Here is an 18,924-nt window from a genome sequence, read left to right as displayed (position 1 = left end):
TGCAGAGAAACATTAACCACTCCTTGGCCTATAAATCTTGTCCCGCTAGCTGGAGAAGCAGGCACCTCCCCCCACATCCCCATGGGCCAAATTTTAAGTAGTCAGTTTTATGATAGTATAAAATGCTGAAACAAAGCTTGCAAATCCGCAAACTTCCTTTGCTGTAATGCAGTGTTTCCCAAACTTGAGTCTCCAGCTATTTTTGGACTACAATTCCCCTCATTCCTGACCACTGGTCCTGCTAGCTAGGGATGATGGGAGTTGTAGTCCAACAACAGCTGGAGACCAAGTTTGGGAAACACTGCTCTAATGGACTAGGTTTTGCTTTTCACTGTTACTCTCCAGTAGCTACCCTTGTGGCATACTGTTGGGAGATTCTAGAAAGGCAAACTAATATTAAATATTAATATTAAAATAACTAATATTTATCTTGGCCTTGGCCCTGTATACTTGAAGGAGTGTCTCCACCCCCGTCGTTCAGCCCGGACACTGAGGTCCAGCTCTCAGGGTCGCCTGGCAGTTCCCTCACTGCGCGAGGTGAAGTTACAGGGAACCAGGCAGAGGGCCTTCTTGGCAGTGGCGCCCGCCCTGTGGAACACCCTCCCATCAGATGTCAAGCCGATAAATAACTATGCAACTTTTAGAAGACATTTGAAGGCAGCCTTGTATCAGGAATTTTAAAATGTTTGATGTTTTATTATATTTTTATATGTGTTGGAAGCCACCCAGTGTGGCTGAGGCATAAAGAATAATAATAATAATCATATTAATAGTAGTTGTTTTCATTATTGAATAGTATAATAATATTTTTTTAAAAAAATAATTTTTGCCTTTTTGTTTCTCAGACAGTTTGTTATTTAGATTTTCCAAAACACAAGCATTTTGTGTTTTGGGAAAACCATAAGCTGCTTTGAGCTTGCAAGTCAGAGCATGACAGAAATGGAATACAAATAAGTTGGAACACCTGATATAGGTTAATCTTTCTTTTCTTTTAGGTTATCTGGCAGTTTCTCTATTTCTTCATGAAAACCATGAACTGCTGCTTCTGCTTGTGAATACAGTTGTGAAGGTAACAGTTTTGTGGGAAGTTTGGAGGTAAACATCATACTGACCTCAGGCCTGAGTTGTTCTCCTTTAAAAAAAGAAAGACTTTAATTCAAAACCCTCATATGATGTATTTATTAATAAACTCCTTTCTTCAATCTGTTATATCTGAAAATCAATAAAATCTTCAGGTAGATTTTTTGGGTCTGTGGGACTTTTCTTTTGCGTACAATGCAGCTATTGAGACACAGAATCTTTGTGTTGGTTCCTGCAACCCCTCCCCATTCCAAAAAATCTGTTCTAAGCCCAGTGACAATCAAACCAGTGCTGTGGGACTTGTTTTGTTGTTGTTGCAAAAAAATAAAATCCAAAAAGAGAAAGGTTTAGTAATTATTCATTTAAGACGTTTATTAACGCCCCACCCTTCAGCCAAAATGACTCTGGGAGTGGCTTACAAAAACCAGTTCTGAGACAGTCCTTGCTCTAGCTCGTAATCTAAAAAGACACGGCATGCAAGGAAAAAGGAATTGGGCAGGAGGAGGGAAAAGCAAGTTCATCAAGTAACAGTTTTCACAAAGTTACATAGTTTTGTCAATGGGGATTCTGGCTGTCTGGAAGAGCAGCAGCTTTTCGCTGATGTTAGTGGTGGTTTTGTCTTGATAAAGAGTGGTCTCTTGTTGGAAGCACTCTTCTCCGCCATCCCCCAAGTTCAAGAGGAAGGCAGGTGACAATATCCAGGCCAAGAGGACAGGGCAGCTCTTGCCACACAGTTCTTCTCTCAGGCAGCAGACTCGATGGTTGAGATCTCTCAGGAGGAGACTCGACGGTGTTGTCCCCTGTTGTCAGTGGTGGTTCCCCTTCCTAGCCACACTGCTCTTCCACTTGAAATTGCAGTTCCAGGGAACAATCTTATTCTTGATCCACTTGCTGAGAGGCTGTGGGATATATAGCAATGCCCCCTGCCCCAATGCCCTTGCCACATGAGATAATACAGACACGACGTCAGACAGGTCTGCTGAATCAGGCCAGTGTAGTGCAACATCCTGTTCTCACCGTGGCCTATGGGATGTGCAGGTGTAATGGCACAACAGCTAAGATGGGACAGAGGCCTGGACCAGGGATGTGAGTTGGTTGGAGGAGGAGCAGACTTTCCAAATCCTGTACCCCTTCAGGTCCTGGTAAAGGTAAAGAGACCCCTGACCATTAGGTCCAGTCGTGACCAACTCGGGTTGCGGCGCTCATCTCGCTTTACTGGCCGAGGGAGCCGGCGTACAGCTTCCAGGTCATGTGGCCAGCATGACTGAGCCACTTCTGGCAAACCAGAGCAGCGCAAGGAAATGCCATTTATCTTCCCGCCAGAGCGGTACCTATTTATCTACTTGCACTGGTGTGCTTTCGAACTGCTAGTTTGGCAGGAGCAGGGACTGAGCAACGGGAGCTCACCCCGTTGTGGGGATTCAAACCGCCGACCTTCTGATCGGCAACTCCTAGGCTCTGTGGTTTAACCCACAGCGCCACCCGCGTCCCTTACTCAGGTCCTGGACATGCCCTCCAAATAGCCGCAAAAGGAGGTGGTCACATGGGTTGCTAAAGAGGAAGTGTGAGTCAAAAAAGGCTAATCGCCCCACGCAGGAGCCATAATATTGGCTCATGGTTGGTTCACCGTCCTATACCCAAAGCAGAAGAGCCTCTCCCCACCTTTTGTAGTGTGAAGCTATAGCTTGGATTCAAACCTGGCAAATTTGAGGCCTAACAGAGTGTTGCTTATGGAAGTAAAAATTGTAAACAGGTTCTGTTTGTTTGTGTTCATTTGTTTTGAAAGTACAGTGGTACCTCGAGTGACAAACGCCTCAGGTTACAAATGCTTCAGGTTACAAACTCCGCTAACCTAGAAGAGTTACCTCGAGTTGAGAACTTTTCCCCAGGATGAGAATGGAAATTGTGTGCCGGCGGCGCAGTGGCAGCAAGAGGCCCCATTAGTGAAAGCACGCCTCTAGTTAAGAACAGTTTCAGGTTAAGAACAGACCTCTGGAATGAATTAAGTTCGTAACTAGAAGTACCACTGTGCATTATGAGAGATCTTAACATGAGGGGGAAATTAACGGCTTTGTTTTCATGTGTCTTGACAGGATTTGCAGAGTACTAACCTCCTGGAAGTATGTATGGCTCTGACTGTGGCAAGCCAAATCTTTCCACGGGAAATGATTCCAGCTGTCCTTCCACTAATAGAAGATAAGCTTCAGCATTCAAAGTATGTCTTTGCTTACAAAATTCTAGGGAACCTGAGTTCAATTCCAGAACTGTGATATAAGCATGGATCTTAAGGTATATCTGGATGAAACAACAGTATAGTTGGCTGCCAATAAGGTGCACTGATTTGTCTCTTCTAGGGAAATTATCAGAAGAAAAGCAGTCCAAGCGTTATACAAGTTCTACCTTATTGCTCCCAACCAAGTTCAGCACATCCACGACAAGTTCCGGAAGGCACTTTGCGACAGGGACGTGGGAGTTATGGCTGCTTCGTTGCACATCTATCTCCAAATGGTGAAGGTGGGGATCTTAAACAGCAACAGCACTGGATAACCATGTACTGCATCGAAAAACACCTAGCAGCACACTTGTTCCACTGGGAAATTGTTTTGCACCAGTGGAATTTCTTTGCACAAGAGAGTGCACACACAGCTGCTGCTAATTTTATTGTGCAAGAGACCCCACAATGTGCCATGCAACAAGTTTCCACTAGCACAGGGGCGGGAAAGCTTTTGAGCTCCATTTGGCTCAGGATCAGCCTTGTGGGCCAAATTTTACAGATGGACGGGACAGTCTACCTTCCATTTACATGATGTCACATGATTGACACATGGATGACCCCCGCCTGCCTCTCAAAATCCCTTGCACAGGATTCCCAAGTGCCTGGCAGCCAGCTGGGAACATGCAGCCGCTTCAAATCCTTTTTTGCTGTTTGCAAAGCGCTTTCTGACAGTCCCCTTTGCTCATGTTTCAGCCTCTACGGGGTCAATGGCCTTAAGCCCTTTGCAAAATTGCTCTTTGAAACACCTGTCCCCCTACTTTGAACATTGATGTTTAAAGGAAAAGAGGTGCAGCAGTTTCAAAAAGCTTTTTGCAAAGGGTTTTCAGGCAGCTCCTCCACCACTCCTGTTTGAGCCTCTGGCGGCTGGAACAGCAGCATTGGGGCTGTTTTAAAGAACTTTGCAAAAAGTACTAAGTAATTATTTGAAGTCGCTCTGCATTTATTCAAGTCGGGTGTGGGGTGGAGATCCTTGGTCCTCTTGCCCACCTGCCTGCTTAAAGAAGCTTTGAACTGTTTCAGAGTGCTTTTGCACTCTCACCATTCAGCTCATGAATGGGGATTAAATCCTGTTCCCTGTTGGGGACGGTGTGAAGCCAATGCAGTATTAAACTCTGTCCTCCCACCAGCCTGATGGGCAAGTGGATGTGGTCTGGGGGAAATGGCATTACTGGCCAAATAGGGCATCTTGATGGGCCAAGACTGATCTCCTGGCCAGAGGTTTACCACCCCTGCACTAGTGCAAATGTTGACTTGGATTCCACTTGTGGATATCATTACAACTCATCAATGTGCAAGGTATTTTGCTAGCAGACATAGAACGCTGGACACTGCACAATATGATCTGGGCTTATGCCTTCAGTGAAGTGACCAAGAGAAACCTTAACTGTGCATCAGCATTGCAGCATTTCTGTCTGCTCAGGCCAGTGTTTGTGCACTTCTGACATATTATTATACGAAAAGCTGCCTTCTACTGAGTCAGACCATTGGCCCATCTCATTCAGTATCGCTTGCACTGGCTTGCAGCAGCTCTCCAGCGTTTTGGCTAGGGTCTCTCCCAACCCTAGCAGGAGATGCTGGAGTTGAACCCGGGACCTTTTGATGGGCGTAATGAGTTTCTTTTGCACATTTTTGTGCTTCTTGGCTGTATTTTATTTTGATTTTTAAAATCGGGGGAGAAAACATTTGCATGAAAAGGCAAGGAGAGACAAATGAGTAAGTGAAACATTAATAGCTTTTGTTTCTGTTTCTATAAGGTCTCTCTGTGTTTTGTCTCTTTGTCTAGGAAAACTCTTTTGGATACAAAGACTTGACTGGCAGCTTTGTTGCTATTCTAAAGCAGGTAGTGGGAGGAAAACTCCCTGTAGACTTCAATTATCACAGTGTGCCAGCGCCTTGGTTACAAATCCAGCTTCTAAGAATATTGGGGCTGCTTGGAAAAGATGATCCAAGGTAGACTTTCTCTTCTTGGCTTGAACTTTTCAACAGTTCACACTGGTCCCTCTCACTTTGTTACCATACTCCCATGAAACAAAAAATTAAACAATAAGTTTTGCAAGGGGCAGGGTTTGCCATCTGTTCCTCAACCGTTGACGCGGCTCATTCTTTGCGCTGCTCCAGTAATGATATGAAGGTCCCCCCCTTAAAACGATCCTAAGGGGTTGTTGGACTGCATGAAAAGTTACTTAGGACTGAGATCGTGAGGCTAATTTTGTGCTAAAAAACATTGTTCCTTCTCTCTTTGTAACAGGACCAGCGAATTAATGTATGATGTTCTGGATGAATCTTTAAGGAGAGCAGAGATAAACCATAACATTACGTATGGTAGGTTACAGCACATTTTCTAAACAAAGGCTATAGGGCAGATTTCAGTGCCTGAACTAACCTTTGCAGGAAGTGAGTCTGGGGAACTAAGGTGCATAGCAGTGACAAGAGATGAAATTCTAGGCTTGCCATCAAAAGACATGAGAATACCTGAGAGATCATTCCGTAAGCAGACTTTCTGGGTGATTATCACTGTTGAGCATTAGCAAGCAGGGGAACTCAGAGAAGAACCTCAGAAGGTCTTAACACATGGATTAATGTGGTCCTTTAAAGGTACCCATACATAGATCGGAAGGTAACTAAGGGTGTTTCAGAATGTAAGAAATGCATTCCTGAAGCAGCTAGCCTATCCTTCAAATACATCCAGTAGAAATGGAACATCGAGTGCTAGAAATATAAAAGTCCACATGCTCAGGAGTGCTTTCAACAAAGGCCACAACACCAAAGTTCTGATGTCTCTATAAACTAATGGGACTTGTTTAACATTCATGTGCCTATTTGTTTTTACAGAAACTATCATTTTCTTTTTCTTTTTCATTGATCTTCCTGCAGCAATCTTGTTTGAATGTGTCCAGACAATTTACACAATTTACCCCAAATCTGATCTACTTGAGAAGGCCGCCAAATGCATTGGAAAATTTGTCCTGTCACCTAAAATTAATTTGAAATATTTGGGTAAGTTCTCCCGATTGTCACAACCCTGTGCGTTTGATGCTGAATGCCTGTGTTTTCAGCTTGCATTCTTTGCAGTAACTTTTCTTTCTAGGATTAAAGGCCCTAACATATGTTGTCCAGCAGGATCCTGCCCTAGCACTGCAGCACCAAATGACAATAATTGAGTGCTTGGATCATCCTGATCCCATTATTAAAAGAGAGGTAAGTGGAATTTTAACAAGCACAATCTTTAGTAATAAATTTCAAATTGGTATTCTCTTAATATTACTTCCCCATTGTGGGGATTTGTGATATTTACTGTAAGAATGACAGCTTCCCATGTTTGTGCGGGATATAATGTGCATATTAGATGGTTTTGAAAGAAGTTATCATTCCTCTTTAACTTCTGACATAAAGATATTGAGCAAAATGAAAAATGTTACCTTTAGACTGATTTAGTGCCAGCATAGCAAGATACCCATCTGGAACTAATGACTACTTTTGTATCTGGGAGTGTACTGGTCTGTTCTTTCCATTAGGAGTAGCCAATCCATGAATGCAAAATAAAAATGAAATAAAATTGTTAGTATAGATTGGGTTTCTAGCTGAAAAGAAAAAAACCCTTGTGAACCAGAGTACATGCAGATTTCTAGGTGAGGTTGTCGCCTGCAGTCCAGTCCAGTGGTACCTTGATTTGCATATGTTTTGGATTACAAACACGTCAAACCTGGAAGTGCGTGTCCCGGTTTGCAACCATTTTTTTGGATTACAACCCATTTTTTAATTATTACGAACCAATTTTTTTTGGAGACCCCAATGGCGAAAGTGCACCTTGGGTTACAACCTGTTTTGGTTTACAAATGGACCTCCGGAACGGATTATGGTTGTAAACCAAGGTAACACTGTATTCCATGTGTGTTGTGTGGACACAAGCACATGCAGTTGCAAACTTGTGTAAAAAGGTACAGTCATACCTCGGGTTGAAGTAGCTTCGGGATAAGTATTTTCGGGTTGTACGCTGTGGCAACCTGGAAGTAATGGAGTGCGTTACTTCCGGGTTTCGCCGCTTACGCATGCACAGATGGTCAAAATGACATGTGCATGTGCAGAAGCAGTGAATCACAAATCGCGACCTGCGCATGCGCAGGTTGCATTCGCTTCTGGATGTGAACGGGGCTCCGGAGCGGATCCCGTTTGCATCCAGAGGTACCACTTTAAAGGTAAAGGGACCTCTGACCATTAGATCCAGTTGTGGCCGACTCTGGGGTTGCGGCGCTCATCTCGCTTTATTGGCTGAGGGAGCCGGCATACAGCTTCCGGGTCATGTGGCCAGCATGACTAAGCCGCTTCTGGTGAACCAGAGCAGCTCACGGAAATGCCATTTACCGGCGAAGTGGTACCTATTTATCTACTTGCACTTTGATGTGCTTTCGAACTGCTAGGTTGGCAGGAGCAGGGACCGAGCAAGGGGAGCTCACCCTGTTGCGGGGATTTGAACCACCGACCTTCTGATCGGCAAGTCCTAGGCTCTGTGGTTTAACCCAGAGCTCCACGTGAATGGCTCAGCAGCGTGATTTCTGAAGTTCCCTTGCTGATGCATATGCATTTTTCAGTATGCTTACTTCCTTGTGCTTCCTCAACCAGAGCTCTAACAGGAACCATTTCTGTTGTTTCTATGAGGGAGTTCATGCAGGAAACGTTCGTTCTTATGCATTTCCTTTATGGTTCCATTGTAACCCATTCTTAAAGCTCTGTAAATGTTAAGATGCATGGTACTTGTTTATTCAGAGCATGGCTTTGGTCATATTCACAACCCTGAAGCATGTTGCTTATTATGCTGCTGTTCTGTTTGGGGACAGCTAAACATTGGCATGGTTAACGTTTTTCTTTCTTCAGACATTGGAACTACTGTATAGAATCACCAACGGGCAGAATGTCACTGTCATAGTACAGAAGATGCTTGACTACCTTACTCAAAGTAAGGAGGAGTATACCATCATCAACATAGTTGGCAAAATAGCAGAATTAGCTGAAAAATATCCTTTGAATGCATCTGGAATGGTTACGTCATGAGTGTATTGCTTCTCCTAAATGTGCATTAGTAAGCTTTAAGAAAACACTGCAGAGAATTGCTGTATGGTTGTGGAAGTTCAGTTTTCCTTAATGTTTCCTGACACATATGCTCCTGACAATGAATGGTTCATCCAGACTATGAACGCAGTATTTTCCGTAGGAGGAGATAAAATGCACCCTGACATCCCAAACAGCTTCTTGCAGCTCCTTGCTGAAGGTGAGCATAATACACAAAATTAAGTAGCGGAAGTAGGGAGTAGTGTCATTTGTCTTTTATGGAGAAAACACACACACACACATCGGGAAAGAGAAATATATTGTGATGTCCTTTCTAGGTTTTGAAGATGCAAAGGAAGATAGCCAGCTGCGACTTCATGCTGTCCAGTCCTATCTTGCGCTGCTAGAGGATGAAAATGGAGTTTATCCACAGAAATTCCTTCAAGTAATGAGTTGGGTAAGAAAAGACACAGATTAGAAAGGAAATATGGGAATTGTAGGGGCGCGGGTGGCGCTGTAGGGACGCGGTGGCGCTGTGGGTTAAACCACAGAGCCTAGGACTTGCTGATCAGAAGGTCGGCGGTTCAAATCCCCGCGACAGGGTGAGCTCCTGTTGCTCGGTCCCTGCTCCTGCCAACCTAGCAGTTCGAAAGCACCTCAAAGTGCAAGTAGATAAATAGGTACCACTCTGGTGGGAAGGTAAACGGCGTTTCCATGCGCTGCTCTGGTTTGCCAGAAGCGACTTGGTCATGCTGGCCACATGACCCGGAAGCTGCATGCCGGCTCCCTCGGCCAATAAAGCGAGATGAGCATCGCAACCCCAGAGTCGGTCATGACTGGACCTAATGGTCAGGGGTCCCTTTACCTTTACCTTTATGGGAATTGTAGGTACAGCATAGGCAATTGACATTTGAGTTGTGATAATATTTTAAGGGAAGTTGAGACATGGTTGTCTGTGTGTAAATGGTCATTTGTTTCACACAGTGACAGGATGCTGTTCTTTTATTTAGCTGTCGGCAGGGGGCATCATTGGGCCAAGGTTAAGCGCTTCATAATTCCACTGATTTCACTGTGAGACTTAAGCATGTGTTTCCACTTCTCACACCTCCAGCATTAAATTGCCGAATTCCCAGCATGGCTGGAAAGTGATAAACTGAAACTAAGAGGGCTGCTGCCTTGCTAGAGGAGTGGTCTTCATGCTTTTCTAAGAATCTTGAGTTTCCAAAAAAAGGAAGTCCTTCTGTTTTGCACTGATAAGGTTAAAATTTGTGTGGTTTTTATTTTTTTAAGGACCAGGAACAAGAAGGTTTGTGAGAAAACCCCCCAAATCTATTTTTTTTAATATACTTTGTTTCATAGATCATGATTTTTCAAGGGCTGAGACGGTTCTTTCACACCTAGGGACAAGTGTTTCTGTGTTTGACAGCTGCATGCTTAATTATTATTTTTAAAAATAAATTATAACAATCATATGCCACCCAATAAAATGTGACATTTTCAGTAACCTGTTCCATGATCAGTTTTCATTATGGTTGGCAACCTGTGGTTTTTCAGTAGATTGCCTTGTTTTTACTAGACAACTACATTTCTGAGGTCAGCTTGTATGACCAGTAAGAAACAAGAAGTTGCCTTATACCAAATCAGATCATTGGTTCATCTGGCTCAGAATTGTCAAGACTGACTGGCAGCATCGTTGCAGGACTTCAGAGAGGGATTGTGTGAAATCATTATGCCTTTTGTAACTACACTGTGACTTGTTTTTAACTTTGTTTTGAAAATATTTGCTGCTGAATGTTCTCAGTGGGACTGCAGTCATGTACTTTGAGCTGTGTTAAATTCTGCAGACCTAGGACTTTGACTTTGAAACCTGCTTGTTTCCTCCTCTGGGTCCAGTAAAATTTCCTTCTTCCATTCTGGGGTTGCTTAAGAAAGTTTTGAGGATAAAAGTTTGTGTTTCAGCTCAAGTGCTGGCTTATTGCTTAATTTATCTGCAAACTCTGGTTTTGTTTTTTGTTTTTTTTGTTCTGAAATTCAGATTTCCCTCTGCACACCTCAGTGGCCTTTTCTACACCCTTGACTTTTTCTGTAAAAAATGTAAAGGGACCCCTGACCATTAGGTCCCGTCGTGGCCGACTCTGGGGTTGCGCGCTCATCTCACTTTACTGGCTGAGGGAGCCGGCATTTGTCCGCAGACAGCTTCCGGGTCATGTGGCCAGCATGACTAAGCCACTTCTGGCAAACCAAAACAGTGCACGGAAATGCCGTTTACCTTCCTGCTGCAGCGGTACCTATTTATCTACTTGCACTTGACGTGCTTTCAAGCTGCTAGGTGGGCAGGAGCTGGGACCAAGCAATGGGAGCTCACCCCGTTGCGGGGATTCGAACCGCCAACTTTCTGATCGGCAAGCCCTAGGCTCTGTGGTTTAACCCACAGCGCCACCCGCGTCCCTGACTTTTTCTATGCTCTTGCACAAATGCAAGACACTGAGACGAATTTTCATTCCCTCATTGCTCACAGCCTTCATATGCTGATCATGGTGTTTATAACTGTCCTCCGACAGGTGTTGGGGGAATATGCGTACCTTATGAAGAACGTGGATCCAGAAGTTGTCTTGGCGAGTTTGCATAGGATACTTAGGAACAATGCCTCTCCTGAAACCAAAGCCTGGATCGTGGCTGCAGCCACTAAAATAGCTTCTCATACCACCTGTTCAAAAACTGTTGAAAAACTTATCATGGAATTCAGTACCTCCTTGGATACTTGCATGAGGCAGTATGCCTTTGAATTAAAGCATCTGTATGAAAACAAAGAATTGATGAAGCAACTGTTCCCTGTTGATGCTAGTTGCAAGGACGTAGTGGTGAGTTAATGACATCGCATCTCTGTGTGTGTTGTTGCTTCATCCTTGGGATCTGAATGTTTCTTCAGAACACAGTGGAGAGTAGAGTACCATGTTTCTAAATCTTGTGCAAACATTACAGACAGTTTGAACCTATATAGAGGCATCTCACTTCCACTGTGAGTAGCAAGATCTCATAGCCTTTTTGAATAGAAGCTAATGGATAATGTTCGGCTTTTATGTCAGGCAACATGCTAGGATTGCTCCCTTCTGATTTCTTAACTGCACCAGTGGGGCTGGGGTGAAAAAAAAAACACTCACTTGGAGTATTTAATTGTTATAGTAGTTAAGAGCAAATTTAGATGGTGGGATGGTATTTTCTTAAGAGGCTGATAACTGAATAATCATCACCTTTTGACCTCTCCCCCTAATTCATTGCAGGTAGATGCTTCCTTATCTTTCTTAGATGGATTTGTAGCAGAAGGACTGGATCGTGGTGCAGCGCCATATAAACCTCATCACCAAAGACAAGAGGAGAAGCTGTCTCAGGAAAAAGGTAACTGCTTGTTTTCTTTTCCTGCAAATGCTAGCCAGTATAGTCCTAGGACAAGCATATGTTTAATGTGACTGCATGGAAAGTTTAGGGGGGAAACTCCCCCAGTGGTTTTGCACCTTGTTCCATGATGAGTATGCATCAGAGAGACAATGCCTTTTTGGGGTGGGGGGGAGGTACCGTATTTTTCGCTCCATAAGATGCACTTTTTTCTTCCTAAAAAGTAAGGAAAAATGTCTGTGAGTCTTATGGAGCGAATGTGTGGTCCCTGGAGTTGAATTGCCCAGGGGAGAAAAAGCAGATCATGCTCTTTTTTTTTTTGAAAGAGGGAAGGGGGTGTTGAAAGGAAGCAGCTGATCGGCAAGCAATCGGGAGGGAGATAAGGTTGCTGGTAAAGGAGGCTGCCAGGGGAGGGGGAGGTAAAAGCCCATGGATCCTCAGGATTTTTGTGTTGGGTCACCCCAAATTCACCATCAGATCCCATAGCTTGTCCATGGCTATAGCCTGCACCAAAAAAATCACACATCCACTGTTTCGTGGGGCGCAAAAACGTGGTTACAAAGCACGGATCCACATGGATTCTCAGGATTTTTGCATTGGGCTACCCCAAACTCACCGTCAAATCACATGTCTGTGGCCACAGAATGAACCACAAAAATCATACATCTACTGTTTCGTTCAGAATAGTTTTTTTCTTGTTTTCCTCCTCTAAAAACTAGGTGTGTCTTACGATCAGGTGCGTCTTATGGAGTGAAAAACACGCACCTTCCCCCCCCCCTTGCAATTATCAGCATGCATGGCCAACATTTTAGGATTTATTTAGAAAATCATTGTAAAATTAATGAGTATTAGAAAAATGTTGGAATGAAACGATTTGGCTTTAGTAGAAATGTTAAAAAGAATTAAGTATAAATAGAAAGAATTAGGTATAAACAAGATTTAAGTTTTAAGCTTTAGGGTTTTTTATGGTAAGATAAGGTTAATAAGGTAATCTAATGACAGAATATTGTGAAAGATGGAAAGGATTTGCTCAGATAACTAATAACTAGAATACAAAAAAGGGAGGTGTGAGGAGGTCAATGAAACAAGTTAATGAAAGATAAGGATTTTGGAATATTGGATTTGCTTTTAAATTTATTGTTTATTTTTGTTTTTTTGATTCTGATGTATTGTGTGTTTTGTTTTGTTGTTTTTTGACTTTTGTTTTTATTGACTTATACTGTTTAATCTCTTTTTTTGTATACCTTTTTTCCTTTTCTTTTTTCTTGCTTTCTCCTTTCTCTTTCTGTAATTTTAAATTCTCAATAAATATCATTTTTTTTAAAAAAACAAAAAACATTTTAGGATTGGGATGAGATTCTGTCAAATATGTTAAGTTACAGATCTAGACAGGGATAGGTGGTCTTTCAAGTAAGCTCGTCTCAAGCTTTTCAGGGCCCTACGGTGTTGGCCGTGTGATTTCCATAGTAGCCAACCTATGATCCTGCAATGAAACATGCTTTTACCAGACCTCAAATATTGCAAAATGCAGACACTCATAAGAACAGCCTGCTGGATCACTCCAGTGGTCTGTCCAGTCCTGTTCTCACAGTGGCCAAGCCACTCTCCACTTCATGAATTGCTATACGAATTGCTCCATGACGAGCAGCTATTGGAGTTTGCCTTCCCCATTAAATGCTTGTTGCTCTTTAATGTTTAGTCAAGTGGTTTTAAATGTGAAGAATAGCTTGATTATATTGTATAGTCTATTGCAATATTTGATATGCACATCTATTTAATAAAGATGCTTTTTGTTAAAACTGGTATTTTAGAACTGTCGCTTTTGTAGGCCTCTTTTCAGAATAGATTCCTTCTTGAATTCAAAATGTGCTGTATTTCTGAAAAGCACAAGGGTTTCACTAATTACTGGTATTTAATATTAAGATGCTGAATGTGGAATATTCTTTTCAGAACATCATCATCAGTGACGCAGATTACAGGAGAGGCAGGCTGTTCTCTAATAATTTTAAATCTGGTCTTCTGTTTTGATGAGTAATTTTCCATCTTTTCAGCTCTGAATTTTGAACCTTATGGGCTATCACTTTCCCAGAGCTTCTCAGCGTCTGGTTTTACTGGCAGACAATCTCCAACTGGACTTTCTCTGGGGTCTGACATCTCTGTTAATAGTGCTGAGACTGGACAGAAGGAGTGAGTATCTCTTATCGCTTCAGCAACGACTTAATATGTAGTTGAGTTCCCTGTCTGTTCTTATCTTGCTATTTGTATAGGGAAATGCTGGCTCTGCGGAAATAAGCAATTGCCTTTCTGGCCTAGTAAGCAAAAATGCCATTTCACCAACAATAATTCATTGCTAGGTTGGCCTCTGTCTCTCTCCCCCCCCCCCCCCCAATACTGCATTAGCTGGATTGTATTAATTCACATCACATCTGCATTTTATTTAATATTGAAATGAAATGCATGAAGTCCCGGGGTTTAACACCTGAACTATAAGCTGCATTTAGAATTTTAGTTCTGTAAGATCCAAACTTCATGGGAAGTCTATGATTTGGTTCCCCAACACTTTTTATTTAAAAGTAGCTGTGTTGGGCTCTCAGTTATATTGCACCTGCCATGCTGAGAGCTGACTCTTCTCCTCATGCCATTACAGTGGTACCTCGGGTTAAGAACTTAATTCGTTCCGGAGGTCCGTTCTTAACCTTAAACTGTTCTTAACCTGAAGCACCACTTTAGCTAATGGGGCGTCCTGCTGCCGCCACGCCGCCAGAGCACGATTTCTGTTCTCATCCTGAAACATGGTTCTTAACCCGAGGTACTATTTCTGGGTTAGCAGAGTCTGTAACCTGAAGCGCATGTAACCTGAAGCGCATGTAACCTGAAGCGTATGTAACCCGAGGTACCACTGTATTCTTGTTCACCCCAGTGGGAAAAATACAGGGTTGTACCCAACTGAGTTCTACTCAGAGTAGGACCACTGAAATTAATATACCTAAGTTAGTCATGCCTATTTATTTTGATGGCTCTACTCTGAGCAGGATTAACTTTGGCTGCAACCCACAGATATCACAAGGGGCAACCAATTAGGTCAGGCTTTGCCAACCTGGTGCCTTCCAAATGTTTTGGACTACAACTCCCATCATCCCCAACCAGCACTGGATGATGGGAGTTGTAGTCCAAAAAAAAACAAACCTGGAGGGACCAGGTTGGCAAAGTCTGGATTAGGTTACATCTTCAGCTTGTTCAACATAGGAAAATTGGGTTTCTGAAAGACTTTACAAGAATAGACTGACTCTTCGGAAGCACTTTGAGTGACTCCTCCTGATCACTGTGTTGACTTTTCCTGATTGCAAATTCTTTAGGGCCAACAGTCTGAAGCTAGATGGAGTGAAGAAACTATGGGGGAAAGAAGGCTACCTCCCCAAGAAGGAAAGCCAAGCAGAAAAAGAAGACAACGCCAAGTCTGTTCTGGAAGGCAGTCCGTTTGCAGAGCATATTGTTGGCAACTTTCCATTCCAACCTGAGCAAGAAATGACTGGTCCCTTGGAGGGAGAGGAAGAGAAGCGTCAACTGGCGTCAACACTCTTTGTTGGCTTAGGGTCTCAAAGCAGCATCAGTCTGGTATGGCAGCTAATTGCGTTTCATAGGAGGGGCTGGGCCACCCTTTAAAGGATATGTCCCCAAACTTCCAAGCATGTGTTCTGAGATCTCACCCTGCTTACTACACATTTTGTGACATGTGAACAGGGTCCAAGTTTGGAAGATCCATTATTTTTCTTTGGTGTGTTCAATAGTGCGTTCTCCTTGAAATCTGTCCCCCGGCCTGCATTGCAAAAGTATTTTGAAGTTGAGGGGAGTTGCGAAAGTAGCAATCCGCTGCAGGAGCCAGCTGTTCAATAAGAAAAATTCCAGGCAGTCTGTTGAGTTTGTGCAACCCCCTGGGCGTACCCCAAAGATTCTGCTTGGATTCTGGCTGAATGCCTGAAAGTCCCTCCCACTAAGTGTGTTCATGCAAGTCCCATGATTTGCATCTCTTGGCCTTCTACAGTTTGGAAACCCCCTTTTTTCCGCGGAAGAGAAACATTAGCCAAGTACATGCCTTACTGTTTCCCTTTTCCCTGTGGCTTTTTATATCCTCCACCAGTTTAACAGCCACAGCATGGATATTAATATGCAGGATTAGCATCCCAAAGGGGTAAGATTGCATTGCCTTGTTGCCATATTGCCTTCAGCACAACCAGTGACCCTAAACGGCATGTGAGTTAACATCCCCTTTGCTGAGTAAGTTGGCTTGACCTCCCCTGACATGAGTCCTCAGAAAATCCTTCCAAAACTATGAAAGCAACACCTGTACAGTCGTACCTTGATTTTTGAACAGCTTAGTTCTCAAACGTTCTGGCTCCCGAACATTGCAAACCCGGAAGTGAGTGTTCCGGTTTGTGAACTGTTTTTGGAAACCGAACATTCAACGGGGCTTCCACAGCTTCCGATTGGCTGCAGGAGCTTCCTGCAGCCAATCAGAAGCCGTGCTTTGGTTCCCAAACATTTTGGAAGTTGAAAGGATACAAAGGTACGACTGTATTTTCTTATTCCTGTAAGACACTGGTCTTTCAGTTAATAGGCTGGGATCCCATAACTGGCTTGTGCCCCTATCAAAATGTGGGTGGTGATACCACTACCTATATATTTTTTTAATGTTCCAAAGAGAAGGGGAGTGAGAGGGGAATAACAGAGTGGAAGAAGAGAGAGCACACAGAAAAAGGAGAAAAAACACATATGATCAAATTAAGACATGCTGAGACCCTGAGCTATGCTAGGTTTAAGAGGCCCTGTAGCAGTACGTCTTCACCACCTCTGGTGTGTATTCTAACAGAAAGGACAATGACAATAGAAATAGTAAAGTTTTATATTTCCATTCATACAGGTCCATAGGCGAGGCAGCAACTAACAGTCTGTCTAAAGCATATTTTGCAATAAGACAGTTTGCATATGAAATACCTTCACATGGCAATACTTTATGATTTCCTACTTAGCATATGTGAAAATGTTTAATTCAGTTTGTTGTATCCTGCCCCACTTTTTTTTAAACCAATTATGTAAAATTTGAAATTTGTGGGTCGGGGGGGAGGTGTGTGCATTTAGAACCCCATCATAATCTGAAGCCCTAAGATGCAACTTATTCACCCTGTGCATAAAGGTGGCTCTGGAGTCTGAAAAAGTTGCAATGTACTACCTTAAACAGTAGGCTGTACCCAAATTTGTGTGTTCCCCCCTCCTTCCCTGAATTAACATACATTTTCTGTGTCCTTTTAAAACTAAGATGGGCAAGCGAGACTCCACCGCTCAGAAGCTCCGAAGGAAATCAAAAACAAGCAAAACCCAAAATAGTGAGGAATCATCCAGTATCGAAAGTGCTGCTGGCCCTTCCCTCTGCCCTTTTCCTGATGGGATATCTAGGAACAAGAACATCTTCCAAAACAATGGACACCTAAGATTAAGGAAATCTTCACTGAGTTCCGCTGGAACTTCTGAATCAAAGGTGGTACTTGATAGGTCTCATTCTCTGCCGGAAGCTGAACTGAATGAGAAGCTTTTGGGTCACAGACTTTCATTGTCCTCTCTGTTTGCGGATGGCAATATGGAAGTTTTCCAGCCTTCTCCAAGTGCTCAGGCTACGGCCCCCCAGCAACTCTCTTTGATGCCTTACTTACCAGAAGAAGCAGCCAAACACCCTCATTCGGAAATCGTAGAGCTTTGCAGCAACGAAACACTGGTTTTGTCCTCTTGTAAAATCCGGAAAGATGACTCTGTCCTACTCTTCTTATTTCTTGCCAACAAAAGCACTTGCATACTTAAAGCTGTGAATCTGGAATTTGAGCACGCAGAACATTTTAAGGTAACATGAGCAGTAGCTACAAGTTGGACCACATAACTCTTTGGGTCCCTTCTGACTCTACAGTTCTGTAATTCTATTAAGTTTACCACTGCTTTTCCTTTAAAAGAAATCTTGGCAGTGGTGATATTAAAATACTTGTAAACCTCTTGGCTCTCCCCCCCCCTCCTATTTTATTGTAGATTTCAGAAAGCCTTGGTTGCCACTTCGCTGCGGTAGAAGCTCAGAGCATGGAAAGCTTCCAGACGTGTGTCGAGATGGAGGGGCTATGCTCTTCGGAGACGCTGTCTGGGTCCATCAGTTACTTTCTAGAGTCTGATGCGCTCCTCAGATTTTCTGTAACTTTAGAACTGTTGGATTTTATCAGGTACCTACGCGAAATAGCTGGGAACAAATGAAGTGTTTTAAAGCAAATATTAATTTGAATTCACTTGCTATGCTTTATCTTGTTTGTAATATTTTGTCATATCTCATGCTTATGCACACACACACACACACACACACACACAGAGAGAGAGAGAGAGAGAGAGAGAGAGAGGCTCTTTTGTTTCTCAGACTCTTCATTATCAAAAAGTTGTGGTGCTTCCTAGGTAATTTGAAACATATGAGTGTAGAAAGGAGAGGGCATGGGGGAAAAAATCATTTAAGGGTCTTCCCCACTCTAAAAGTGGAAGGGAAACCATGTCTGTTTCTCTGGTACTTCTGATCTCCATATGCATGTCCTCAGAGTGTAAAAAGACAACTTGTAGACTGCCTTTTTGCTGTCTCAACTAGATCCCATATCTGTGCTAGAGGATGTCAGTCCAGTACATTTAAGGAACAGCCCAGCTGACAATTTTAATGGAATCTTGTTTAGGTTGACAATTTCAGGCTGCAGGATAGTGTGAAAATACTTCATGGTGGGGCAGAAAGTTTTGTTTTCATTGTCTTCTTGGGAACAGCTTTCTCTTCTAAGTACATATTGCAAAATCTGCTTCTATTTCATATTGCATTTTCAGGCCAATGAAAATGAGCACTGATGAATTTGGAAAACTGTGGCTCTCCATTTCGAATGATGTCAAACAAAACCTAAAGATGACATCATCTCAGGGATCTTTGTCAGCCGTCCTAAGCATTTTGCAGCAAAAGCTGAACCTACATATAGTTGATATCATAGGTAAGTAGCCTGGGATTTCTTTAGATTTGTATCAAGGATGATCCTAGGCAGGCAGTGAAACAGGCCAGTTATAACCAGGGTCAACCC

The 18,924-nt window shown here is 43.0% G+C and overlaps 1 protein-coding gene across 3 annotated transcripts in view; it reads left to right on the top strand.

The window, feature by feature from the left end:
- AP4E1 (adaptor related protein complex 4 subunit epsilon 1) overlaps window positions 1-18,924 on the top strand; it is a 28,394-nt gene that overhangs the window by 4,252 nt on the left and 5,218 nt on the right. Inside the window, exons 4-20 of one of the 3 annotated variants that reach the window (XM_080980296.1) lie at window positions 996-1,069; window positions 3,174-3,295; window positions 3,435-3,594; window positions 5,139-5,305; window positions 5,604-5,677; window positions 6,230-6,352; window positions 6,444-6,553; window positions 8,228-8,371; window positions 8,513-8,621; window positions 8,740-8,858; window positions 10,963-11,262; window positions 11,683-11,797; window positions 13,846-13,981; window positions 15,151-15,409; window positions 17,109-17,684; window positions 17,864-18,048; window positions 18,680-18,837. In XM_080980296.1, the coding sequence (XP_080836422.1) occupies window positions 996-1,069; window positions 3,174-3,295; window positions 3,435-3,594; window positions 5,139-5,305; window positions 5,604-5,677; window positions 6,230-6,352; window positions 6,444-6,553; window positions 8,228-8,371; window positions 8,513-8,621; window positions 8,740-8,858; window positions 10,963-11,262; window positions 11,683-11,797; window positions 13,846-13,981; window positions 15,151-15,409; window positions 17,109-17,684; window positions 17,864-18,048; window positions 18,680-18,837 (2,931 nt within the window). Of the gene's footprint in view, window positions 1-995; window positions 1,096-3,173; window positions 3,296-3,434; window positions 3,595-5,138; window positions 5,306-5,603; window positions 5,678-6,229; window positions 6,353-6,443; window positions 6,554-8,227; window positions 8,372-8,512; window positions 8,622-8,739; window positions 8,859-10,962; window positions 11,267-11,682; window positions 11,798-13,845; window positions 13,982-15,150; window positions 15,410-17,108; window positions 17,685-17,863; window positions 18,049-18,679; window positions 18,838-18,924 lie in introns of those variants that run through there. The other 2 variants (XM_080980295.1, XM_080980297.1) reach the window with 2 other exon arrangements.

Source organism: Podarcis pityusensis, assembly GCF_964106645.2.
Source record: "Podarcis pityusensis genome assembly, chromosome: 14".
NCBI classification, from domain to species: Eukaryota; Metazoa; Chordata; class Lepidosauria; order Squamata; family Lacertidae; genus Podarcis; species Podarcis pityusensis.
This window is presented reverse-complemented; position numbering and strand designations above follow the sequence as displayed.